Source organism: Peromyscus californicus, unplaced genomic scaffold (genome assembly GCF_007827085.1).
Source record: "Peromyscus californicus insignis strain IS unplaced genomic scaffold, ASM782708v3 Scaffold_4__1_contigs__length_199733344, whole genome shotgun sequence".
Lineage (NCBI taxonomy): Eukaryota > Metazoa > Chordata > Mammalia > Rodentia > Cricetidae > Peromyscus > Peromyscus californicus.
Window position 1 is genome coordinate 21,438,062 of NW_026294562.1, and position 26,872 is coordinate 21,464,933.

General features: G+C 47.6%; 1 protein-coding gene across 1 annotated transcript in view; it reads left to right on the forward strand.

The window, feature by feature from the left end:
* Blnk (B cell linker) overlaps positions 1-26,872 on the forward strand; it is a 68,733-nt gene that overhangs the window by 28,796 nt on the left and 13,065 nt on the right. Inside the window, exons 4-11 of the mRNA XM_052713063.1 lie at positions 4,400-4,440; positions 6,217-6,373; positions 8,824-8,987; positions 13,546-13,627; positions 14,686-14,754; positions 20,083-20,152; positions 22,076-22,103; positions 22,856-22,898. Of these exons, the coding sequence (XP_052569023.1) occupies positions 4,400-4,440; positions 6,217-6,373; positions 8,824-8,987; positions 13,546-13,627; positions 14,686-14,754; positions 20,083-20,152; positions 22,076-22,103; positions 22,856-22,898 (654 nt within the window). The remainder of the gene's footprint in view (positions 1-4,399; positions 4,441-6,216; positions 6,374-8,823; positions 8,988-13,545; positions 13,628-14,685; positions 14,755-20,082; positions 20,153-22,075; positions 22,104-22,855; positions 22,899-26,872) is intronic.

The following is a 26,872-nucleotide window of genomic DNA, read 5'->3' on the forward strand; positions in this document are numbered from 1 at the left end:
TTAGGCAGTCTGGTAAGGTCTCTCTGAGGAGGTGACATCTAACTCAAGTGCTAGGGGACAAATATGCAAGCATATCTGTCCCTTGTAGATGAAGCAGCAGCATTAGAGGTGACAGACTCAGATGTACCTCAGTCAGCTTTCAGAAACCTAACCAACTATAAGAGGGGCATCTCTCCTCTCTGTTGCTTGCTCATCCCTTCCCCCATGGCCTCCCCCTTCTTTGTTTTCTTCTTTGGTGAAAGGCAGAAACAAATGCTGTATTTTCATCCTTTTGCCTAAACCACATGCCGTGGGGCTTATTGTCAATTCCTACTCTTCCTTGACCTCTGCAGGAGTGAATCTTCCTCTGAATCCCACTGATTCCAGCCTTCAAGTAGCTTTCCTGTTTGTTGCCATGGGTACAGCTCAGCCCCTCATCATCTCTTGCTTGTCCTTGGACAGAGCTTCTAAGTGGCTCTCAACACCCAATTCCATTCCTATTTCTCATCCTCCATCAGAGAAGTGAGCCATGACACAGTTTTCTTCATCTCATGGTCCCACTGGACTCTTCATGGCTCACCAGAGTGCAGTCACAGGTCACAGGGCCCAGTGACAAGGTCCTCTCACATCTAGCCACTGACTGTGTAACTATGGGCATCACCCTTCAGTTCATCCTTGTCATTTGAGGAATGGAGATCTGCTAGATTTTGGATACGGGGTCCTAACGCTACAGCAAGCCTCTCTGACATTCCCTGACTTTAGGAATGTGTAGCTTCCCATCAGTTGGACACCCAAAAGTGTTCTCTTTGACCTCAAACACCTGATCTCTTCCTGAAATGCTCCATTTAGTCTTTTCTTATACGTTGCTGGGGCTCAAAGCCAGGGGCCTTGTGTATGCTAGGCAAATGCTTTACTATTGAGCTACACCCCCAGGCCCACCATGTAGCCTTGATATCAGTGCATCAGTGTCTCTTGAAACACAGGAATGAGGCTTGCTTCACAGTCTGATCCCTAGTATGGTGGCAGCAGTCAGCTGGGGGCTTGTTAGATACACATAGCCTCAGCCCTGCCACACAACTACTGAGTTAGAATTAGCATGACCTCCCACAGAGTAAAGGGAAACAAGCCTGCTTTAAGCCAAATCCATCCAAGTTCCCAATCTTAGAAATCAGTTTGCCGACAGAGCCAGCTCTCACTCTTGCTCTTCCCCTTAATCCCTGGAAACTGTCTTTTGGCAAAACCAGCATCAACCCTTGCAGGTGTGTCCCCCCTTGCCCTGTCCTCCCCCACCCCTAGCTGCTCATGTCCCCTGCTCCCCTGTGTCTTGGGGTTCCCATTCAACTGCCTTCACAGGCTCAGAAATCAGCCCCATGGCTTCTGAATGCAGAGAGTGTCGAAGGACCTCAAAGATTACATACAGAGACAGAGACAGGCAGACAGACAGACGGACAAGGGGCGGGGGGGGGGGGATCTGTCTCAGTTCTGCAGATAAAGAGCACCTCCAAGGGAAGGGCCTCAGGTTTTAGGGGTCACTGCCGAAATCCTCTGGCCACTCCACAAACCCCCGAGGGATCAGATCTGAGCAAGGCTTCTCTACTTGCACCCTCTGTCCCCAATCTCCAGGGACTCTTGGGAGACACCCCCACCCACTCACAAAGGTTTGCTTAGTACCAACCCGGTCCCCCACTGATGTCAGGCAGCGAGGGGACTGAGCAACGGTGGAAAAGTAGAGGTTCCCCCAAAGAATGAAGCTAGAGCGTCCCCGTGATCCAGCAACCCCACCCTAGGGTGAATGGCCCGAGGGAAGGCTATCATACGCCAAAGAGACATCTGTGCTCCTGCTTGCTGCTGAGCCCAGGCATGGAAACCACCTGAGTCTCCATGCTGACGAGTGGATAAGGGACATGTGGTGTTCGCACACAATGGAATTTGTAACCTGGGTGGAGTTGGAAGGTCACTATGCCAAGTGAAGTAAGCCAGGCACAGAAAGACAAATCCGGCACGTGCTCACGCTGCATGGGAAATCTATCGTGGCAGCTCTCACAGAACTGAACAGAACCGAGACACCGACCATCAGAGTGGCGGTTACCTGAAGCTGGCAAGGATGTGGTGAAGGAGGCAGGGCAATGGGTCCAGTGGGAGCGTGAAGTCCCAGCGTGCTGTTTCACAGAATTATAGAGAACAATGTACAATGAGTTCCAATAACTAGAGAAGTGCTGAAAGTCCCGTTTGAAGAGACAGGTGTGCTTACCCTGCTTTAAAAATTATACAATGGATATGCAGATTGAAACACCACATATTAACCTATTGAGCTGTATATGTTTTATGTTTTCATGTATCAATTAAATTAACTTTTATTTACAAATTAATTCATTTGGGCCTAATGAGAGGCCCCAGGGGATACAAGAGCTTGCTGTGAAAGCAAAAGGAGTTGAATTCAAATCCCAAATGTTCACCTAAAGGCTGGGCATAGCTGTGTGTGTCTGGCCAGCCAGCCTAGCTGAAACAGTCAGTGAGTGCCAGGTTCAGTGAGAGACCCTGCCTTAAACATCAGGGTGAAGATCAACATCTGATGGCTGTCTCTGGCATCCATACGTATACATAGGCATGCACACCCGAATAGGGAACAATAAAATAATACGATTATATGATTCAAAGGACAATGGAGAGAAAGCGGAGGGGGGGGGGCTCTCAGGTACAGCCTGCCACAGAAGCCCAGAGTCTACACAGCCTCCCTTCGTCCCTGGAGGAAGGAGCTCTAACGTTGCTGGTGCCCTGTCCCACTGTCCTGAGTGGAGGCAGCGTCACTCTTTGCTCCATGTTTCTGCTTACCTTCATCCCGGTGGAACGGGAAAAACTGCCACAGAGAGAGAACACTGTATTGAGTGCTGGTGTTCCACACAGAACGAAGACTAGAGAAACACAACTTGGGCTCACAGTATTTTTAAAGCTTGGAAAGGACTAGAACACCATTCAATCTAAGCTTCCAAGGTAAGTAGAGCCAGAGAGGCAAAAAAAAAAAAAAAACCTGTCCAAAGTTGCTCTCTGGAGTTTTTGTCAACCTGACATGAGCTTAACTGAGCCTTCATTGAGGAGTTACCGCCATCAGATTGGCCTATGAACATGTCTGTGGGTCATTTTTTTTTTTTTTTAACGATTGCTGTCGGAGGAATCAGGCTACTGTAGGTAGAGCCACCCCTGGGCAGCTGGTCCTGGGTTGTATAAGAAAGCAAGCTGGGTATGCCATCGGGAGCAAGCCGGAAGCTGTGTTCCTCCATGGCCTCTGCTTTGATTCCTGCCTTGAGTTCCTCCCCTGACTTCCTCAAAGATTGACTGTGACTGGGACCCATAAGGCGAATAAATCCTTCCCTTTCCAAATTGCTTTTGCTCAGTGTATGCAAGGAGGTGCAGTAAAGAAACTGCCAACACAACCCCTCCATGGTATGGTTAAGGCGAAGGGTTTTCTTGTGCATAAGAGAGAGAAAATACAGTGGCATCTGAAAGAGTCCAGAGCAGAGAGAAAAGAGGCAGACATGGCCAGAGCTGTCTGTGAGAGAAGGGAGAAAGTTGCAGGAGACAGACTAGTGCACCCAGAGATGGATGGGGGGAGAGACGGAGGGAGGGAGGGAGGGAGGGAGGGAGGGAGGGAGGGAAGGAGGGAGGGGAGAGGAGGAGAAAGAGAGAGAGAGAGAGAGAGAGAGAGAGAGAGAGAGAGAGAGAGAGAGAGAGAGAGAGAATAGTGAGAATAGAATAGTGTTGGGGTAACAAAGAGTGGAGATCCGAGGTGAGAAGGGCCAGGATGGGGGCTTTGAAATGTGTAACAAGTACCTGTGAATAGGGAGTGTAGGAGCCTGGAAGTCAGCATGGGCTTTGATATACAGCCACAAGTACATGTCAATGGAGCGCCATTGTCCCTTCTGCCAAAGGTAAGGGAAATGACTCCTCTTAGCAAATGGGAACCAGTTTCACAAGTTCTTGAGGAATGCTGGCTTTTATCTAACCACCAGAAATCCTCCTGTAGTCCAGTCTGAGCTGGGCCTAGACTCAATTTTGGACTGAGTTAGTGGGCCTGCCGTTTTGGAGCAGAATGGGCTACCCTTTGGACCCGACAGTCATGGAATTTATTAAAACAAACAAACAAACAAAAGACAAGTGTAACATTCCAGTCATGTCTCTTGACAAAGGCAGGCAGGCAGGAAGGTCCCATTGCTAAGCTCCTGCAGGACTTCTCTTTGTGCTTTGAGATTCAAACTTTCTAAGAGATCAAAAGTGAATGGTGATATGGCCGCAATTACCGTTCAAGGGCAAGTAAATGCACCCGAAGGCCCACAGAAGAGCAGGCAGCATTGGTGCCTGTGGGTCACCTGGAGCTGGCCAGCTGGACTCACGCTCTTTGCTCTGTGTCCCTCTCCTGTTACAGACAGCCCTGCGGACGAGGAGGAGCGGTGGTCAGATGACTTTGTAAGTATCTGCTCCGGGGATGGGGGTGGGGTGGGGTGGGGTGGGGTGGGGGGTGGTGCCAGCCTCCTGGGGGAGACCTCTCAAACGGTTTGTTTCTGAATGCTGATTGGCTAGCTGAACATCACAGGGAGAGGGACCCAGAAGGACTGAAAAAACCTCTTCCCGGCAGGTGGCCGTGACCTCACTTGCAGCTGCCTTGATCCAGTGCTGACCACAAGCCAGGCTGAGCACTTTATATGTGCAGCCTCCAACCCCGTTCTCAGAGCTCACAACCGCACAAAAACACAAGTGTTTAAATCATTCTCTACTGATGGGCATACTTCTGACCCAAGATCCCCACTACTCAAGTATCTCCTGACCCCAGACAGGAGACCCTTCAAAACAGTAATTAATGCCAGAGCTGGTACACACATATAATCCCAGTACTCAGGAGGCTGGGGCAGGAAGATTGCGGGTTCAAGGCAATCTTGGTGACTTGGCAGGTTTGAGGCCAGCCTTGGCTATTTAGCAAAATCCTACCTTGTTTTAAAAGGGACTTAATGCTAGGCACAGGTGCTTCTAGAACCCGAGTAGAACGCTTGATTAACTTGCAATTTCCAAACTCAAACCTGGGCCTTGCGACCTCAGAACCAGGCTGTTGACTACCAAAGTACCTGCTATGACCAAAAGAACATCAGCCAAGTTCCCTGGGTCACAGAGTGAAAAAGAGGAACCTAGCTGGCAGGTGATATACATCAGAGTGAACTGTCAATCTTCTCCAAGCGGCTCTGCAGTCCGCACCTGTGGGGGAGCTGAGTCTTGCCGAAACTAGGCATCCTAAAGTTTTCACACTTGTGCCCTTCCACAATGTTAGCATGCTCTGATCTGCGTTTCGATTTGTAAGGGACCGTACACAGACCACACCCCCACCTCACATATAAGGAAACAGGTCATGAGGACAGACCTGGCATTCCCACTGTCCCTCAGTGGGATGAGGACCCACGATGCAGATATCCAGGCCAGTGCCTAGAATCACATTTGTGTTCACCACCTGGAGTGGATGTGGTCTTTGAAGACAGCAGTTCCTCCTGTTTTAGCCGCAGAAAAAGAAAAGAAAAAAGGGGAAGAATGACCTCACTGCGGGTCACTTGGGCATAAAGTTCCTCCCAGAACCCAGTGTAGCGGAAACCAGTGTCACGGCTGCGCCCCCTGCTGGCAGCAGCGCAAGCTCACATCTGCGGCCAAGGAGGGGAAGAGAGGAGGCCGCTTGCTGGCTGAAAAAAAAAGAATTTGAAAGGGAGCGAGGATGGGTATATGGGAGGGCTAGGTGGGAGGAAAGGGGAAGGGAACATGGTGTAATTATAAGTAGTAATTTTTAAAAAGAGGGCATAGAGCGAGGAACACAAAGTAAAAACAGTCTGGAGAGTAGGGACTGACCTATCCCAAAGTCAAAGAGCTGAGATTAACAAGGATTGGGTAAATGCCCCTGGCCGTTATTTTTACTTCAGTGGGTCTCCACCGCAGATAGTATGAAATGCAGGCTTGTTCCTAAAGCCTTTAGACCAGACAGAGAAACCTCGTTAAAACATCTTAAGTGTCCCGTCTCTGCCTTGGAAAGTTCTGTTTGGCTCCTGTGTGGTTATGGTGGGAGCTGTGTGGAGCAGATGGATGCGAAAATGTCTCCCCCGGCCTCAGTTTCCTGTCCTCCGCCTCAGGAACCGCTTATGCCTCCTAAGGTAGGAACTGTCCTTCCCGCGGCACCTGCAGGGATGCCAAGCATGGTGCTTATATTTGCAGGACAGTGACTATGAAAATCCAGATGAGCATTCGGACTCCGAGATGTACGTGATGCCCGCGGAGGAGACGGGAGACGATTCCTATGAGCCGCCGCCCGCTGAGCAGCAGACAAGGGTGGTCCATCCAGCCCTGCCCTTCACCAGGGGCGAGTATGTAGGTGAGGCCACTGTGGATGCTGGGCCCACAGGGAGAGGAGATGGGCAAACCTAGCTGCTGCCTGAGGGTCCCTGCCCTTCTCCACTCTCACTTCCAAGCGGCAGTCCCGGAGCTAGCAGGTGTGGGGCACGATGTTATGGCTTTTTCATTTTGTGGGGAGCATTTTCCCTCAAATTGTGAGCATTGAACAGGTTCTCTGTACTGATAAGGAAGTGTACCCTAAGGGCTGCCTTCCCCCTGCCCTTATAACTCCATGGAAAATCAACCTGGACATTAGTCCTCTTTCTTCTGGGAATTTCTTCATCCAAAGCTCTGAAACTTCTGAGAAGTCCAAAGAGAACGACAGTGCCCTTCAAGGACCTGAGTGTCCACTCAGGCTCCCTCTGCTCTTGTGCCAGGCAGCTTTACACACAGGCCAATCAGACTGGATGTCTGAGAGGGAGTGGGGTTGCCGGTGAGCCCTGGGCCTGGAATCAACCTCTTAGGCCAAACGGACACTGCACAAGTCTGGCTTTGAGGCATGCCTCTGTGGTTTATTAAGAAGCCTGATCTGGTAGCACAGGCCTATAATCCTAACTTGGGGGTGGGGATGAGGAGAGAGGATCCCAAGTTCTCAGGATGGGCAACTTAGCAAGACCTTGTCTCAAAATTGAAAATAGTTTTTTAAAAAAGGAAAACATAAACAAACAAATAAAACAAGCCGAAGCTAGCTGGGGGCGTAGGTCAGTGGCAGAGCTCTTGGGCAGCTTGTGTAAGGTGCCAGGGGGAACAGGGAAAGTCATCTCTGTTCTCACCACAGCAGGTGACTAGCTTTCCGAAGGTGGGGTATGTCCACAACCAGGGCAGCTTGCATGTATGCAGCTTGCATGTATGCAGCAGGATCACCCTGCTGTCGTCAGCAACCTCTCCACAGTGTGTTGGGGGCTGCGGGTTCTGTGTTCCACAGTTAACCTGTTAGGCCCTTACTGTGGCCTGAACCATGCTCAGCCCTGAGCATTTAGCAGCGAGCAAGGCAACATACTCCTGCTATGTTCTGTAGGTTTACCCTGTCAGTCTTGTGGAAGAGGGAGGCAGCTTCACTGTGTGGAGGAAGGAAAGACTGCGGCAAGAGAGCTGACTGTGCCATGGTTACATATGTGGTAGGGCTGGGCCTCTCAGCTCCCACACTGGCATGCACCAGGCCCTGCCCCATCCACTCCTCGCTGGATGTGGTACCTGACTTTGTTCACTCATTACAAGGATCCTGAGAGGGAAGAGGCTGTATTAGGTGCACACGGCAAACCAGAAACCACAATTCAATTTTTCCTCAAAGCCTGTCTTCTATGTTTTGTTACTTCTCATGGTTTTAAGCATTGCATTAAGAATTCTATATAAACTCCAAGAACTAGAAATAAAACGAGCAATGATAGGCTTAGCAAAGCAGATACTCTGGTATGTGAGCACAGTGAATGTGACATTGCCCACATATCTCAGACAAAGAAAAAGCAAGTGCTAAAGGTAAGAATGGGCACCAAGAAGAGCCATAGTGTCAGGGTGTGACGAACAAGGTAGCGTCACAGGAGGAAGCAGGAAACCCAGCAGCCTGCTGTAAGCCAGTGTGTTGCCTAGGATGGAGGATGCCAGGGCATCCCTAAGCTAAGAACTTCTGAAAAATATGTCAGTCCAATCAGAACTCAGCTCACAGCTTTGCTGGGCAGGCTGGGTATCTGAATCTCTCACAGAGCTTGGTGGTATCAGATCCATTGACTAGGCATCCGTACAGCAGCAGCTGCTTCCCCTGCAGTTTTTCTGATTCCTACAATAACTCTAAGGTAGAGAGCACGAGCTTCTGCTTTAAAATGAGCAGTTGCAATTGGTCAAAACAGGCGCAGTTAGTCGATGGCGGAGCAGAGGGAACCCAGATCCCTTAGTTAGGCTTCAGAACCTGGACTCTCAGATAACCTGCAGAAAAGAACAGTCCTGGACAGAGCAGGGTCACCTGGCTTCTCCAGGAGTTGAGGAAAGGAAGTCCTTGGAATAACCTGAGGTTCCTGAAGGACTTTAAAAACCCATCACAACCGACTTCCTCCAGAATTAGATCCAGAGTGGGGCCACTTTTAAAGCCCCCAAGATGGCACTCATGTGTAAACACAAGTGAGAACCACACTCCCTGCTTCCGCATGCTGCTTCCACCCACTGCTCAGCGGGGTGTTGGACTCTCAGCTCCATGGAGCCTGTGGACTTTTATCGCGCCCCTGGGAGTATGGGCCTAAGGATCGTCTGCTAGTTAGCAGGTAGGCAAATGGACAGTTGAAGCTTTCAGCCCAGCGTTCACTTGGCTCCTTTAAGAACAGCACACTGACCCTTTGCAGTTACATACGTGCCTTTGGCTGTGTGTTTTCTAGATCCCCGTGGTATCCACATAACATAATGACCTAGAGCCTCTTTTGTGTTGTTTCATGTTTGTTCAAGACAATCGATCCAGCCAGCGGCACTCCCCGCCCTTCAGCAAGACGCTCCCCAGTAAGCCTTCCTGGCCTTCAGCAAAAGCAAGACTGGCCTCCACTCTGCCAGCTCCCACCACTCTACAGAAGCCTCAGATCCCCCCTAAGCCCAAAGACCTCCTTGATGATGAGGTAAAGTAAGCCTGCTCAAAGGGCAGCCTAGGAGGGGACTTGGAGGGGCCAGGAAAGTAGGCCTGAACTGGTCTCCCTCCCTCCAAGCCCTACTGTCTTCCAAATCCCTCAAGGTGACACTGAGGGGAATTTGCTTTCTCTAAAAATGGCACATGTGACCCATTTTAATCATGTCAGCTTTCCACAGAAGTGTGGTGGATGTACTGGATCTGTCTCTCCTATCATCCCTGCCATGTCTCTCAATGACCTTCACAGCTCTTGCTTCCCACTCCTGCCCCCAGCCCCCGGGAATCCAGAGACCCACCTCATCAACCTCCCCTGGGTCAGTGCCTGACTCATGAGAGTCTTCCTCCACTTGGGATTGGTGCCTTTAGAAAGCAACCCAGTGAACTGGCCAGGCTATCTAATGATGGATGCCTGAACCTAGTGGTCCTGGCCCCCACAACATTTGCATTTTAATGACAGAGACAACCCTTAGTTGGGGCACAATCATTAAGATTCTCCCCCAGGAGGACACTAAAGACAGCTCTAAGCCCTCAGCAGACAGACTCTTACCGAAGCTGCTCGAAGAAATCATTTGTTTTGAGAGGCCTGTAGGTGACAGAAGCTGTGGCTTGGGAACCTGTTGTAAAATGACCTTTATTTGCGTCTTAATATAATTTCCCATGAGGAGACAGAAAAGAGAACCTTCTAGGTCTAAATTCCTTCTGGTCCTGTCAGCTCTGCGATTTTGGGCAAGCTGGCCAACATCTCTGAATCAGTTTTTCCCCCTTACTATTTTGATATTTATTTAATAAATAGATAGACGATAGCTAGACAGATAGAGATATAAGTATATTTCTTACACACACACACACACACACACACACACACACACACACACACACACACACACACAGTGTTCCTATCATATTCTAGACTTTATACAAAGTCAGTTCTCTAGTTTCTCCTGAGGATTTAGGGTGGCGGTAGCCAGCACTGAGTCCAAGCTGCTGAGCCTCATGGTAGCTCAGTTCAGTTGTGAATGGATCCCGGTCCCTTTTTTCCATTTATCATGGGCTCCCATACCGTGTATACACCTTTATCCTGAAAGGCTCCTCACTCCTGTCACCTCTACACACTTCAGTGCCTGACTCCTGCGCTAGGGGTGGCGAGAAGCTGATGGCAGCAGACTTAGAGAGTGGTGGGTTCTCAATGCTGTGTCAGTCTGTCTGTCTGTCAGTCAGAGAGGTGATGCTGTCTCTTTAAGGAGGGCACAGGGTGGCAGAGAGCAGCAGAGAGAAAGGAACCAGTCAGACTCTTGGCCGTTGGCCAATTCACATGAAGACATGAATTTAGACACAGACCAGACTCCGTGGGCTGTGCCGGGGTCTCCGTTTCCGTGATTAGGTGGGAGGGAGCTCAGTGAGGCGAGGCAGAGTTCCGTACACCGCATCCCTGCAGAGGTGGCTCAGGAAAGCCTGCAGCAGTGGGAAGAAGTATAGAGAAGACTATGTTCTAGGAGGAGCCGATGGAAAGTTGAGACTTTAATAAAGGTTGCAAAGAAAAACCAAAACAAGGGACTGGGTGACGGTTCAGCTGGTGACGGGTTTGCTTTGCAAGCAGGAAGACCAGAGTTCAGTTCCCACAGAAGCCACACTAAAAAGCCATGGGTCGTGAGGCTTGCCAGTAATCCCAGCACTGGTGGAGACAGGCTGGTCCTTCAGCCTGACTGGCTGGCCAGCCAAAGTTAATTAGTGAGTAAGTCCCAGGCTGATAAGAGGCCCTGTCAAACAAAGAAACCCAGTCTCAAAAAACAAAAAATAAAAGTAAATAAAACTAACTAAACAAAAAAATCAAACAAAGCCCACAAAGTGGTCAGCACCAAAAGAATGACTCCTGAGGTTGTCCTCTGGGCACACATATGCTCCTGTACACACACACACACACACACACACACACACACACACACACACACACACACACACAGGGCTGAGGAGGTGGCTCAGATGATAGAGTGTTTTTTCTAGCAGGAACAAAGCACTGGGTTCCATTTCCAACACCACATGAATCAGGAGTCGTGGCAGAGGCCAGTAGTTCCATCATTCAGGAGGGTCAGGGTTCAAGGTCAACCTTGCCTACAGAATGAGTGAAACAACCAGGCTAGGCTACATGGGACCTTGTCTCAGGAGAAAGAAAATAAAGACTCCACAAAAAAGAAAAAGAAAAGACAAAACCCACACACATGCACACAGACACACTCAATTTTTTCTTTTTCTAGTACTTAGAACCTAATCACCCCCGAAACTTTGATTTTTTATTTGTTTTGTTTGTTGTTGTTTTGGGTCTTTCGTTTGTTGTTGTTTTGTTTTTGTTCTGTTTTGTTGAGACAAGTTCTGTCTATGTAGCACTGGCTGTCCTAGAACTCACTATGGAGACCAGGATGACACTACAGCTATGGTTTTATAGACTGTCCATGGGATAATAAAGTTTACATCAAAACATCACAGTAATGCCTGCAGTCTCTTTAAGGTACAGATTGTGATGGGTCTTCAGTATGCACCAGTTTTGACAAGTAGCAATTTTAAATCACTGAATTGCAGTACTGGAAATGCACATTGCATAGACCCTCTCCTTGAACAAACAGAGTTTGTTGGGATTGGATCAAGTCTTTTCTGTCATTGGTCTTTTGGAATAAAAATGTCTTGGTTCCATAAATAGCATAACTCTAAATAGACTGGATTCTAGGCAGTATGGACAGGACAGCTCCTGTTGAAGGTGAGGAAGAGATGAGAAACAGCAGCTGACTGGAAAGAGGAAGAACCCTAAAAGTGGAGTGGAGGGTGGGTTGTGGGAGAGGCATGCAGGTGCCTTCTGAGTGCTTCAAGTTCTCAGCACTCAGACTGGGTTCAAACCCTGTGTCTGCCGCCTTGTGCAAGCTATGTGTTTTCTCTGTACCTCAGAGAGGGTGGGAGTACCCACCGGACAGGGCTGTTAGGATGGCTAAGTGAAATGTCGGGGTTTTGTTGCTGTTTTTGTCGTTATTTTGTTTTGTTTGGAGGGTCTTGTTGTTTTGTTTTGTTTTTTTTTTGCTTCTCTAGAAAAATTATTTTTAAGACCTGGGTAGCTCATTTGTGTTTTATCAGTATAAAATCTCTCTCTCTCTCTCTCTCTCTCTCTCTCTCTCTCTCTCTCTCTCTCTCTCTTTCTCTCTCTCAATTAGTGGTCCACTGGTTGTTGACAAAGACCAAGAAAATTTAGTAAAGAAGTAACTGATTTTAAAAAAGTAATGGTGCTAGAAAAACTATATATCTACATGCAGAATGAGGGAATTGGGCCCTCTCTCATGCCATATGCAATATTAACCAGAAGTGGATCATAGATATGAAACTATTGGGCTCTTAGAGGGAAGGAAGTGTAAGTAGAAATCTTTATGGCCTTGAGTTAGGCAATTTTTTTTTAATGATACTAAAACACAAACAGCAGAGAAAAAAGATACACAATGTGGACTTAAAATTTAGATCTTTGTGGTAGAAGTGATACACCAAGAAAGCATGAGGAAGGCCTATTACACATGCCTGTAATCCCCACCCCAGGAATCTGAAGCAGGAGGACCTCAGTTCAGTGCTAGTCTATGCACATAGTGAGACTCAAAACTGGAGAAAAAAACACAAGTCATATATATATATATATATATATATATATATATATATATATATGTGTGTGTGTGTGTGTGTGTGTGTGTGTGTGTGTGTGTACATACAAGGAACTATATACCATAACAATAGAAATGTAAATAACCCAATTAAAAGTGGGAAAGAATATTAATAGTCAAAGTTATGTATATGGATAGTAAGTACCTAAGCAGTAGCCATCAAAGGAATATAGATCCAAACTATAAGACATATCTAAAGTCATATTAGGTATTTCAGAAGTCTGGAAATCAAAGTACCCAAAATTGGCTGAATATTGATGTAGCAGTCTGAATGAGAATGGCCCCCATAGTCTCAGGCATTTGAACATTTGGTCCCCAGCTGGTGGCACTGTTTGGGGAGGTTCAGGAGGAGTGGCCTTGCTGGAAGAAGTATGTCACTGGGATGGGCATTTGAGTTTATATAATCTCACCCCACATCCAGTGAAGGCTCTGGTTCACACTTGTGATTAAAGATGTGAGCTCTCAACATCCTGCTACCATGCCTTCTGTTTGCTATTGTGCCTCCCCACCATCATGGGTGCTTGCCCCTCTGGAACCCTAAACCCAAATAAACTCTTCCTTCCATAAGTCGCATCTGCCCCTGATGTTTCATCACAGAAAATACAACTGGTATTATACACTTTACTTAAGAGACTTCAGTAGCCATGGACTTAGCACTCATGGGACAGAGTCTAGTCGACAAGCCCCTGTTGATCCAATGGATAACTAAATGCCAAAAGGCACCCCATTGTAAACTTCACCTCGTGCAATTTTCTAGTATGTGAATTGCAGCCCATTAAAGCTTTCATAAAAACAAAAATCTCTCCCACAGTTAACTATGAACTTATAGCGAGCATTCTCTTCATGCACTTCTGTTTCTTTTAGGCTGATTATGTGGTCCCTGTGGAGGATAATGATGAAAACTATATCCATCCCAGAGAAAGCAGCCCGCTGCCTACTGAGAAAGGTAAGCATTTGGAGTTTGGAGTGCCTGAAAACTTCTAGCAGTTAGCCTGCACCAGGCTGTTCAGCAGTAAGTGCTGGGGAACTCGGAATTGACAGGGCTGCTCCTCTGTAACCACACCCCCTTTGGCTAGGGGAGCATCTGGTTCAGAGCCTTTCTCCTCCTTCCATGTTGACAGTTTTAGACCCAGGTTACAAAAACTCTGGAGCTATTAACTTCAGCTGCCTCCATGAAGAATGGTTCTCAAAAGCTAACGCTCACAGGATTGCAAGCCACAGGGTGGACTGAGAAACACTGTACTGTGAGCAAGTCTGTGGAGAAACGATAAAGTGAGAGCCCATGTACTCTCATCCTGGCTCTTTAGCTCCACCTGTCTCAGGCCTATGGGATGCTTTGTCTGCAAATCCTGCCAGGGATAAGAAATGCCATTGCCAACACGTCTCAGATCAGACGTGGAAACAGCACCCTCCAGAAATAGTGACTTTGGAAAATATAAAAGGCAGGTGATACTTCCCATCTAATAAACTGGACCAGAGAGAACTGTCCTCAACTTTCCTGGAGTTTTTGTTTGTTTGTTGTTTAATAACAATGCTCTCCTATACTCTCCAAGCATGAGCAATAGCTTTAAGATCAAGCCACCCATTACACAAAACAATACCTACACATCCCCTCTCTCCTCCCCTCAAACCATCTCAAAATCCAAGAGAATTTGTGTATGGAAGGGAAAGAGTGATTGATTTGGCACCGCCGTGTATAGCTTTAATATACTTTTGATTAAAACAAAACAAAGCCCAACTCTCTTTTGTCTCCCAAGCCTCCAGGGGGGTGACATTCTGATCCATGTGTACTTTAGCAGATCACCTTATTTCACTTCTTTAGTCACTGATCTATCCAATCCAGAGCTTCCCCACGAGATTTCTGTGGATGGTTTATGTGACTAATAAGGGTCATGGAATCTTTGCAGATTCTCTGGCTTGACCAATTATCTTTCTCTCTACAAGAACTTTCCTCAGTGGAACATGCCTGTAATCACTCCATGTGTGCATATTTGTGTATTTCAGCTCCCATGGTGAATAGATCAACCAAGCCAAACAGCTCAAAGCCAATGTCACCTCCAGGGAATGTCATAGGTAAAGTATATGTGTGGTTGCTTTCGTTTTGAATCTGTTCCAAAAGAGATTCACAACTAAGATCATACGTGAACAATCACCTATATCCCCAAGTTTCCTGATAATGGGGAACAAAGTCTTAGTCTCATCGATGCCCACAGGCTTCCTGGCATTGCCCTGACCTCTACCCACTGGATTCCAAATCATCTCCCTAAATGTGATGGGCAAAAATATCCCCACATGGTGCCAATGATCTCTGAGTTGGGATCAACTCCTAGCTGGATGAGAACCACCAGTTTAAAGAAACCAAGCAGCTCAGTCCATAGGGACTTGTCTCCCAGTGAGAATTTGGAGAGAGTAAAATGTCTGGTTGGTCTGTAGCTCTTATCAGAAAAGGATAGATAGAATCTGTATTTCTGAGCTTTCTCTAAGTTGGTATCATTTACAATTCTGTCCCCCTACCCCACCTCCCAAAAAAACATGAAATTTATAAATCCCCATAAATGTGCAAACTGAATTTCACACTAATGCAGCCCAAATTGTTGCAGAATTGCTGGATGGAATCTTTGTGTGCATGCTTCAGAGTATGGGATGCTACACCGTCTAGTAATAGCAGAAAATAGCAGTCTCCAAGAACGCTTGCAAAGAGATGGAGCTCTGGGGCTTTCGTGGTTGACGTGGGGGTGGGTGGGGTTAACAGAACAAACGAAGCTGAAGTAGAGTGCTGTGGAAAAAACACAGAAGCAGGACACACTGAGGACCTGTAAATGAATTTCCTAGCTGAGAAAGTAAGCAGCAGTTGGCACCCAACCTGCACCTTTAAAATGAACACTTCTAAATTTCTGCTCAAGACAGAGATAGAGACGGACGCTGATTATCCCTCCTACTTTTATGCTTTTGGTACATCATCTACCACACTCATCCCTTAGAGTGTCCCAACCAAGAACTGGGCATGTTCAGAAAGGAATGTGGGTGCCTGTTGGGGTCATCCCACTGATGTGCCCCTTGGTCTGGCTACACTCTGGGAGAGCAGAAGGGCCTAACTGGTGAGTAGAGGGGTCTGTCTCCTCTCTCCCTTCACGGTCACAGAAAAACCTTAGCCCTCCTTTCGAGAGAGGTAACAGTGACTCTGACCTGCACAGCAAGCCTCCAAAGAACAGTACAGACTCCTGGCTAGAGAGAAGTGCCTGTCTGGGTCCACAGCTCACGTGGCCCTGCCTCTTGCCCTCTCTGAGCCTCCATCTGCTCCACTCGGTGTTAGTGAGGGGCGGGTGGCACATTTGCAGTCCCTAGCTCTCTGACAGTACCCAGAGACACTGGGGTCTTCATCGCAAGACACTGATAACAATCCTGTTTACTAATCCTTTATGAGTTATGATTTGAGTATTATATAAAACACTCACCCATCTTAGTATAAAGTCAGTGATTTCTATGAACCATGACGTTTATAGTAACACATTATGTAATCGCTGCCCCATCTCACTTTTAGAAAATGTCCATGCCCACCCAGCCCCCAGGATCAGTTATGTCCATTTTTATAGTCAGTGCCGTCCCCACTTCCGGCTCCAGGCAACCGCATGTCTGCGTCTGCTGCTGTAAACCTGCTTTTGCTGACATTTCACATAGACAGAATCACTCACTAGGCGGCTCTGTGCATCTGGCTTCTGAACATCTGGCTCTTTTCCCTCACTATAAAGTTTTTAGCCATCACAAATTTTTGCTCCTTTCCTGGATTCTGGCTGTGTCTGGCTGATTCTTAAAATGTCAGATTTATCCTGTTGTCTGACCATGAACAGTAAATTTGGTAAGATGAGGAGTGTCCCATTTCACAGAGCACCTGAGACTGTTTCGAAGAGGTCACCCAGCCAGTTTGATGACAGAGAAATAAGTACAGTTCTATCTTCCTAAGATCACAGTGGATTTTTTTTTTTTTTTAAATGTATTTGTCAGGGGACAGGGCACGTTTTCCTTGGTACACACGAGGAGGTCTCAGGACAACTTTGTAAAGTCAGTTCCCTCACCATGTGGGTTCTGGGGATTGAACTTGGCTCCTCAGGCTTGGCGACAAGCACTTTTATCTGTTGAATCACATCACTGGCCTAAGAGCATGGGTTTGCATCAGCACCATGCTTTGCTTCCCCAGACTGCAGCTGGAAGGCCCTCCTGTCTGCCGGCTAAAAGCTATTTATGGAGAGGAAAGAAAAGGGAGATGTCAGTGTGCTGGTTGGGGACATGGAGGAAAGGATAACTCAGTAGAAAAACCAGGCAGTGGTCTAACAAAGGTGGGGGTGGGGGTGGGGTCTGACTTAGACCTTTTATCTGCTTCCTATTTTTTCAGACATGGTTGCCCCCTCTGCCCTGAATTCTTCTCTCTGAACATGGGTAGCTAGTCTACTTGCAGTGTCAACCTTACTGTTCAACTTTACTCAGCTATCAGATGATCACAGAGGGACTCACACACCATGGTCGGATGACATTTCTCTTTATTTTCGTGTCACAGGTACAGCTCACTGTATGTGAGGGAGCACAGTAAGAAAACTGTGGACATGACTGCTCCATTATTGGGGGAAGGCTTTTATTGTGAGTAAAAGAGAGAAAATATCCAAAGGCCCCTGGAAGAGTCCAGAGCAGAGAGAGAGAGAAACAAACTGGCCACGGCCGTGACCAGGACCAGGGAAGCAGGGGCAGCGGGAGAATAGTGGAGATGGCAATAGAGAATAGAGCGTAGCAGGGGAGTGACTCGCGAGAAGAGCGAGAAAGCAAGGTGATATAGCAAGACAGAGGATAGCAGGAAGTAGAGAGGATGTGGGGTGAACAAATCGTGTGGGTTATAAGGAGGATGAGTAGCTGAGGGAGGGAAGGGCCTAGACGCTAGTGTGGACTTTGAAATGTACAACAGGTACTTGGGATACTGAGGGAGCCTTGAGGGAGCAGCACAGGCTGACAGCTGCCGCAGGCATATGTTAATGGAGAGTCAAGGGAAAGGACTCCTTTTGGAGGATGGGGGTGGGGTTGGGGGTTGGGGGGCTGTGGATTTCACAAGTTCCTGAGGGATGCTAGCTTCTATCTATCTGCCTGAAATCCTTCTATAGTTCGTCTTGAGCTCCTTTCTGGATATATGGGCAGTCTGAGACCCAACACTTAAAAATGTGCTTTCCTTTCTTACATGTTTTCTAACATTGCGTTTAAGTCAGTAAGCCGTAAGTAGGAGCCGTGCTGGAGAAGGCCCAGAGCAATCAGGACCACCCACTCTGGTTTGGCAGCGGTTAGTGACATTAGCACTCAGCTCAACAAGAACGGCTCTGCACAGAAGTTAAGAGAATAACCCTGTGGCCTAACTTCCAATACTTTTTTTCTTTTTTTTTTTTTGTTTTTTTTTTTTTTTTTTTGGTTTTTTCGAGACAGGGTTTCTCTGTGTAGCTTTGCGCCTCTCCTGGAACTCACTTGGTAGCCCAGGCTGGCCTCGAACTCACAGAGATCTGCCTGGCTCTGCCTCCCGAGTGCTGGGATTAAAGGCGTGCGCCACCACCGCCCGGCTTCTTTTTGGTTTTTCGAGACAGGGTTTCTCTGTGTAGCTTTGCGCCTCTCCTGGAACTCACTCCGCAGCCCAGGTTGGCCTCGAACTCACAGAGATATGCCTGGCTCTGCCTCCCGAGTGCTGGGTTTAAAGGTATGTGCCACCACCACCCGGCTGACTTTCAATACTTTTGAAGGCCTTTTTCTTCAGGGTGAGATGCCAGGAGGACACATGTCTCTTCTCCAGGCACCCTCCAAGGGATCTGTGAATGCCTCAGTGCTTCCCACAGACCAGGTCCTCAGTGACACTTGGTAACCCATTTCTGTGTTGACAGGAAGCTAAAGCAGTACACTGGGCAACAGATCTGACCCAAGCTTACCCTAGGGTATCTCCTGTGTATCCACTCTCTCTGGTAGCCTCTTATTCACGGCTTGGGAGATAACTCAGTGAGTGTGAGCGCTTACTGGTCAAGATGAGAACCTGAGTTTGGCTCTCTAAGCACACATGTTAAAAGTCAGGCATGAGCATGCATGGAACTATAACTCCAGCTCTGAGAGGGTGGGTAGAGACAGGAGGGTCACTGGAACCTGCTGGCTGCCAGCCTAGCTCCAGGTTTAATGCAAGACCCAATCTAAAAGGAATCAGGCAGAATAATGGAGCAGGACACCTGGCATCCTCCTCTGTTCTCTACACACATGCACAAGCACATGCATGCATGGACACCACACACAATGTTTATTCAATTCAGTTTGACCCATCACAAATTCTAATCATGAACCTTCTGTCTTACTGAGCAGTAGTGTCCAAGCAGTCCCTGTATGGGGAATCTATTGCCTCTCCCACTGCTTCCTTTGTGACTGTCTGGCTCTGTTTTCAGCCAGGCAGGTGGGGAGGGCGTGAATATATGTCCAGGTTGCTGGGTCCCTTCTATGAGTTCAGAAGACGTGATGTGGGGAATGGCCCAGCACTTGCCCTTACTTGGCTGTGAGTGTGTAGACATTCTCTGGTGTGCATGAGGGGCAGACACTGTGCTGAAGTGTGACACACATGAAATGGGAGGGCCGTGTGCACCAGGAGGAGTCGCTGAGCCCATATGTCTCTAGACACCTTTGTTGAGCATACCTCTACAGCATACTCAGGGCAAGTGGTATTTCTTGGCTCCCTCCCAAAGGAACTTTTGTGTGTTTTCATTGGGCTCTCAGAATCAGGGTCCTTGAACTTGCCCATGAGTCTGAGGACCAGGTCTTCCAGAAGCGTTAGAGTGACCTTCTAACCTACAGCCTGTGTGAGAGCTGTATGTTGGCATTATTTTCTTTTCTCATTTGTGTACATGTTTGCGTTGTGTAGGCACAGATGTGTGGGTGCATGTGCATGTGGGGGCCTGAGACTGACGTTGGGAATCACCCTCCATCACTCTCCACCTTACTCCTTGAGGCAGGGTCTCTCAGTCAAACTTAGAGTTCATCAATCTGGCTAATCTTGCTCCTAGATTTCTCCGCTAGAGTTTCCCAGCTCTACTTTTCAAGACTGGCATTACAAGCAAGCAGCCATGCCCACCTGGCATTTACATGGGCTCTGGGGATCTGACTCTGGTCTTCACTCTTGGGTGGCCAGTGCTTCAACTACTGTATTATCCCCTGCCCCTATATGGCATCTCAAATCTCTCATCATCTGTGCCCAGACATTTGGCCCCCAGATTCAGTGTCACTAGATCTATGCCCTTCACTTAAAGTCACACAAAGCATGCGTGTCTCAGAAATCCCAGCCTCACTAGTACAACCATTCCTGAAGGCAGCGCATGTACATTCCTGACTCATGTACGTTCTGTGCAGGTCGAAACAGTGGGGTCTGGGACTCCAAGTCATCTTTGCCTGCTGCACCGTCCCCACTGCCGCGAGCTGGGTGAGTACTGATTGAGGAGAGTGGTTGTATGAGATCTGGGTGTGTGGGATGGTGGGGTCCTGCTGCCCCAAGGACTCCTGTTAGTTCTCCATTGATGCTTCTCTCTGAGCAGTTACTTGGTCTTTCTGAGCCTGTTTCCTGATCTCTAAAATGTGACAATAATAGAAAAACAATTGAGATAGGGTCTCACGGTGTAGTCCTGGCTGGCCTGGAACGTGCTATGTAGGTCAGACTGGCTGCCGGCCTCTGCCTCCCACATGCTGGAATTAAAAGCCCATGCGACCACACACAGCTTCTTCTGGGTTTTCAGTTTTGTTTGAGGCAGGGTTTCACTATCTATAATACACACTTGGGAAGGTCCTTTAAATGGTTGAAGTCATCTATGAGGAGCTTAACCTAGTTCCAGATAGACTTCTTACAGACACTGGATTATTATTAGTACTCTTCCCTATACCTCAGCTGTCAGACAAAGCATGAGAGGGAGCAGTGGGGAGGAGGGAGAAGAGAGTGGGGAGCTGAGTCAAGGAAAGGGAAAAGAATTAAAAATAAACTCCAGCAAGAAGCAGAAAGCCTTAGCAACAGTACGTCCAAGTTCTAAGAAAGCCAAGATAAATGGGAATGTTGGCATAGGTGCAGACATTTGGGACCGTAGATCACAAAGACTTTGAACTAGTGGAGTTGTGGGTCTCCTGGAAGACAGACATCAGAGAACAGTTGCCTGGAAATAGAGCAGAGGTGGATACAGAAAGGTGATGGTTGCACCCTCACCTGCTTGATTGGTTTTTTATTTATTTTTTTTTTTTTTGGTTTTTCGAGACAGGGTTTCTCTGTGTAGCTTTGCGCCTTTCCTGGATCTCGCGCTGTAGACCAGGCTGGCCTCGAACTCACAGAGATCCGCCTGGCTCTGCCTCCCGAGTGCTGGGATTAAAGGCGAGCGCCACCACCGCCCGGCGGTTTTTTATTTTTATTTGTTTACCTTTACTTGGGCCCCAGGCAGTACCCTCAGAGTGCCAGGGGTGTGGGAAGGGCCCTGCATTTACCTCACTCCTCAGTTCACACTGAGGAAGCTAGAGCGCGCAGTTGCCTTACCACCAAAAGAAGGGCCCAAGGTCACCAAGCAGCCAGCAGCAGACCTGAGACAAGAGTTGTTCTGATGACTTTTGGCAGCTGGACCTTTGTTTACTAACCTTAATGTGGTGGCTTGAATAAGAATAGCTCCTATAGGCTCATATATTTGAATGCTTAGGGAGTGGCACTATTTGAAAGGATTAGGAGGTGTGGCCTTGTTGGAGGAAGTGTGTCACTGAGGGTGGGCTTTGAGGTCTCAAAAGCCCACATAAGGCCAAGAGTCAGTCTCTCTCTCCCCTCCTCTCCTCTCCCCTCCTCCTCCTCTTCTTCTTCCTTCTTCTTCTTCTTCTTCTTCTTCTTCTTCTTCTTCTTCTTCTTCTTCTTCTTCTTCTTCTTCTTCTTCTTCTTTTCTCTCTCTCTCTCTCTCTCTCTCTCTCTCTCTCTCTCTCTCTCTCTCTCTCTGTCTCTCTACCTATAGATCAGGATGCAGCTCTCAGCTACTGCTCCAGAACCTGCCTGCATGCTACCATGCTCCCTGTCATACTGATTACGGACTAAACCTCTGAAACTGTAAGCAAGCCCTCAATTAAATGCTTTCTTTTATAAGAATTGCCTTGGTCATGGTGTCTCTTCACAAAACAATAGAACAATAGAGTGCTGACTAAGAGAGTTAACCCTTCTCCATCTGTTGGGAGGATCATCACAACTAAACCCTCCATCCATTCCTGTCTGTGCTTCAAGCTCAGTCTTCCTACCCACTGTTTTCACTTTCATGGTTTAGGTCTAAGAAGAAGGTTACCGGTAGCTCTGCTTCGTCTTGCTTGTGTCTAACAAGGCTAATCTCTTATTCCCCAGGAAGAAAACAGCCACACCACTGAAGACAGTAAGTTGATTCTGCACTTGAAAGTGCTTCACGTTTCCTGCAGTCCCGGTTGTTAGCCACTTACTTAAGGTCAACAGTGCATCCAGTTGTGCTCAACACAGAAGGCTTAGCAATTGAAGCTGCTGCCTGGACAACCCAGAGCAACTTCCAGTCTCAGGGAGCTGGGAAGGTGCTACTCCTGATGAGGTGGTCCTTGCTGGATTCTGTTAGCCTTCCTGAATGTGTGCAGCAGATAACAGGAGATGTGCAGTCATCCATGCCTCCATCACTGCTGACCCCAGAGCAAATAGCAGACCACTATGTATCAGATAAATAGTCACAGACCAAACTCAGCTTCTGATCAGAATGCGGTGACCCTGGACAAGTCCATGATGCAACTCAGCCCAGCTGGACCTGAGCTGACTCTAGAACCTGACAGTGACTATTGCTTAGGATTCATAGAAGGTGGGACCATGAGACCAAAGCCAGATGCCCGATGCCCACCACATAAGCACTGCTGCCTGGCAGCTGCTGAGGGTCATGGTGTCCATCAACACTGTTGACAGATTAGTCGTGTCCCCACAATGAAGCACGCCGTTCCTTCCACGAGACACACTCATCCAGTTTTCAATGAATGAAAACTGCTTTCGCTATGTTGGCATGATTTGGAGTAGCTACATCAAATCTCTACCAGCATATTTAATATTGCTCTGACTTTTATCTCCATGTTCTGCTGTGCTGAATGTCCTTGTCTTTTTTTTTTCTTAACATAGACTCCAGTTGCCTCTCCACAGAATGCATCAAATATTTGTGAAGGTAAATGTGTTTATTCTGAAGATTGAGAATGTACTCCAAAGTCATTTTTCTATTAATGATTTGCATATAAATCCTTAATTCTGAATTTCTTTCATTATTTAGAAGCCAATTGTTAATATGAAGCCAACTCTTCTGAATGATTAGTGTTTTGCACTGAAGTAGTGAATAGCAAAGTTAGCTCCGAAGCTTGAGCATAGCAGGCAGGACCTGTGGAGGAGGCTAGCTACAGCCTGCCTGCCGCTTGCTTACTGCAGACGGCCACCGCCAGCTAGAAAGCAATATGGTGGTACTATGTATGACCCTAGAGCTACCTACACGTCTCAGAACAGCTTAGACGAGGTCACGAATTTTTAAAACCCTGTTTATTTAAAGAAGAGCTGTGGCAAAGTTCTCAAAGTCCAAATGCCCGTAGTCTTAGTACATCTTCAAATACTTCTTCTCTGCCTTTGCTTCACCATCTCTCAAAACAACATACTTTTCAATAGTCACCTCATTTAAAAAGTTTGTATTTGAAAAGCATGATTGGGGACAGGAAAGAGAAAAGATGACTCACTCATGATGTCGACACTTAGAGCACAGACACATTGAAGTCCTGCACCCATCCAACTCCACCCATGAGGGCACCCTGTGCTTCATCACAGCACGTGTCCTTTCACAGAGCGTGCTGGGGTCCCTGCTCAGGGGACAGTGGCTTTTTTCTGAGCACACACCGCTGCTCTCACCTCCCCTTTTATCGCACCATTAGGTTTCTCCCCCATTCTTTCCCTGCTTCTTTCTTCCCGCAGGCTGTTTCTGTCCCCCACCCCCTCCTTGGCTGTCCTGTGGTTCTCTGCCTCCCCTTTGAAGTTTTCTGTTCCTGGACATCCCATGCATGCCTTGTGCATCCTTCCAGGCTTTCCAGCCTGATAAGCAGGAGCAGAGCAGACAGTCCTAGTGACTGGAGCCTCTCTGTAAACTTAAAGGCTTTGAGAGTCTCCAAAACCAGGTTGGGCAGGCTGCTGGCTTGCCCCCTGCTGCTCAGGCTTCCCACAGAGGAGTGTAGCAAGCGGCTTCTTTTGGACTCCTTCCAAAAGCAGAAGCAGTGGCCATTTAAACCCAAAGGGAGGGAGCAGCCATCTCTGCCCTGGGGAGGAGACTTCAGGAATGTAAAGAGTGAGAAAGACAGACCGACAAGGAGACTAGTGACTTGAGACCATGCAGGGCTTTGTTTGGGTGAGGTAAACTCTGTAAGAATCATTTCTGCTTACAAGCTGGGACACAGGTTGAAAAGTTTCCTTTTTCAGCTGGTATTTGTCCATTGCTGGGATGACCAGTGAGTTAAAGTCAGATGACTGATAGATATCTCTCATGACTGGGGTTGGTGGTGGTGGTGATGGTATGGCCTAGGGCAGGAAGACAGGAATCCAGAGAAACAATCTACTTGAGTTCTTATATGTAAGTGGGTGCAGGAAAAGAAACTGCTGATGTGACTGATCTATGACGTGGTTAAGGTTTTTATTGTGGATATGAGAGAAAACAGCCAGAGGCATCTGGAAGAGTCTAGAGCAGAGAGAAGTAGACTGAACATAGCCAGGACTAGGGAAGCAAGAGAGAATCGTGGAGATATTGAGATAAGAAGAGATGAGGCTAGAGTACAGCTAGAGAGAGTAAGCGAGCAAATAGTGAGAACAATCAGATCATTGGAGGGACGAGCGGCTGTGGGGAGGGAATGCCTGATGCTAGCACGGACTTTGAAACGTGCAACAGGTCCTTGTGATACTGGGGAGCCCAGAGGCCAGCATGGATCTTGTATAATATTAGAGGGACCAGCCTTAATATTATACATCCCAGGGGCTCAGGAGAGGGAACTACAAACGGTGAGGACTATTTTTGGGAAATAGAATCTCAGCACACAGAGCTCTTAGTCCAGTCATTTATTCTTCCAAATCTTCTTCTCCATCCTCCCGTGCCCAGTATACATACACTTACAAGCAGTAATCCCTTGGCAGTGCAAAGCCAGGCTTCCAGGGTCAAACGGAGGGGTGATAAGAATCACAAAGTGGGGCAGTAATTGTTAATTATCATTTGCAACCCAAAAGGGAAGTGACTAATGGGGAAATGAATTAACTAAAGGCTAAATTTGGGTAATATCTAAGAAGAGGGATCTTATGTGCTCAACTATAGTCTTAAACATGATTGGTAGAAAAATGTTAAGAATCTATAAGTTGCTAGGTTAATGGGAGAAAATAAAACTGCCTCCCCCCCCCCCCCCCCCCCCCCCCCCCCCGTGGTTCCTATCTGTCTAAGCTATCTGCCATTTTTCTGCAGGGTGGGGGAAAGTCAGCTTGGTTGCTAGGCAACCTGTGTACAGCTAGATGCCTCTGGTGATAGTTAAAGGGAGATCTGGAACTAGTGGTAAGATTTGGGAAAGGAGAAAGTTAAGCTTAATTGGCACATCCGCCAGGCCTTCTCAAACAGGTAGTCTGGACACTTAAGTCTGTTCTTAGAGAATACAGAGGTTCTCTGATAAGATACTTTCCTCTGTCTGGGGATGGACCTGGCTGGATGCTGCCAATGATGATAATTATAGGGAGGCTTGAACTGGGGTTCCTGCTGTGCATAGCTGTTAGCGCAGAAGGTTATCTAAATATTCCTTTAGTAGAGGGGAAATGGTGCCCAATAAATGATGGAAAAGCTACAATAGCACACAAGAAACTCATAGCAGAAAATGGCTGATAATCAAAAGCCAAATATCACCAAGGCTCCTTGAACCACAGCTTGACCTCTGGAAGGCCCTTGACTTCTTCCAGGTATTAGCTTTGTCATAATCAGCCGAAATCCTACTTTGTATATTTTTGCGGCTTGTAGCACATGGACTTTGGTATTCTGACAGGCACCACAGGTAGCCATGTGTCCCTTCTGCCAGAGGTAAGGGAAATGCTCCTTTTCACAGATAGGAACCAGTTTCACAAGTTCCAGAGGAATGCTGGCTTTTATCTAATGGCCAGAAACCCTCTAGTCCAGTTCGAGCTCGTTTCTGGATATTTGGACAGCCTGAGAGACCCAACAGTTCTGGAAACCGAGTTACTGTAATTATGGGGGCTGTCACAGCTCTACCAAGTGGGGGAAGCTTTTACAAGACGGCAAGGCCCTGGCTAACAGTGTCTAGACGCGACACACCAGTGTGGTCAAAGCTTAAGACAGCCACAACCGAGTGTGAGCATTGTGCTCCTTTGGGAATTTCTGAGTTTTAAAGAAATGAGCACAGAGTTAGCATGGCAGTTCAAAGTAACCTGCCACACATCTGAAATAGCTCTAGAGTTCAAGGCTGGCTGAATGTCAGTGCACTCGGGCTGACCACTTTTAGCACGGGAGTCACTGCTTCTGTTCCTTTGAAGTTCCCTACATGTAGCTTTTTTCTTTTAATGTCACAGTAGGAAAGTTCCCTATGGGCTTCAACAGAGATTTCTTAAGCTCCATGGTTATGCTTATTTCCTACCCTCCCTCAAGTGCATCCTGAGATCCAAGTGATGTCAACAATCAAGGGCGACCTGGACTTTGATTCAATTAATTTTTCACAAGTAGATCATTCTTAAATCCTGAGATTTTTACCTCTCATCAGCAATAAGTTACTTATACGACATCTCACGACTAAGCAAGACACATGAAGGTGTGGTAACACTTGAAGGGCAGTTAGACAGAGAAAGCAGAGAATGAGCTGTGCAGAGGACTGTGGAGCCTGTTCATCGCCTGGCACCCACCTGTGCTCAGACATTTACAGTCCGGTACCCAGGGGTTCTGTCTTCATGGACACTGCTGAAGGAGGAACTCGGAGGTACCAGCGTGGTAACACTGCCAAGAGGGAGGGAGCTATGGTCCTAAGAGCACACACACACACCAAGAGAGTCACAAGTACACAGACTGAGAACTCCATAGAAGACAGGGTATTGGGAAGACATCTGGCCAAAGAGGGTCCTACACAGCTGAGTGGCTGG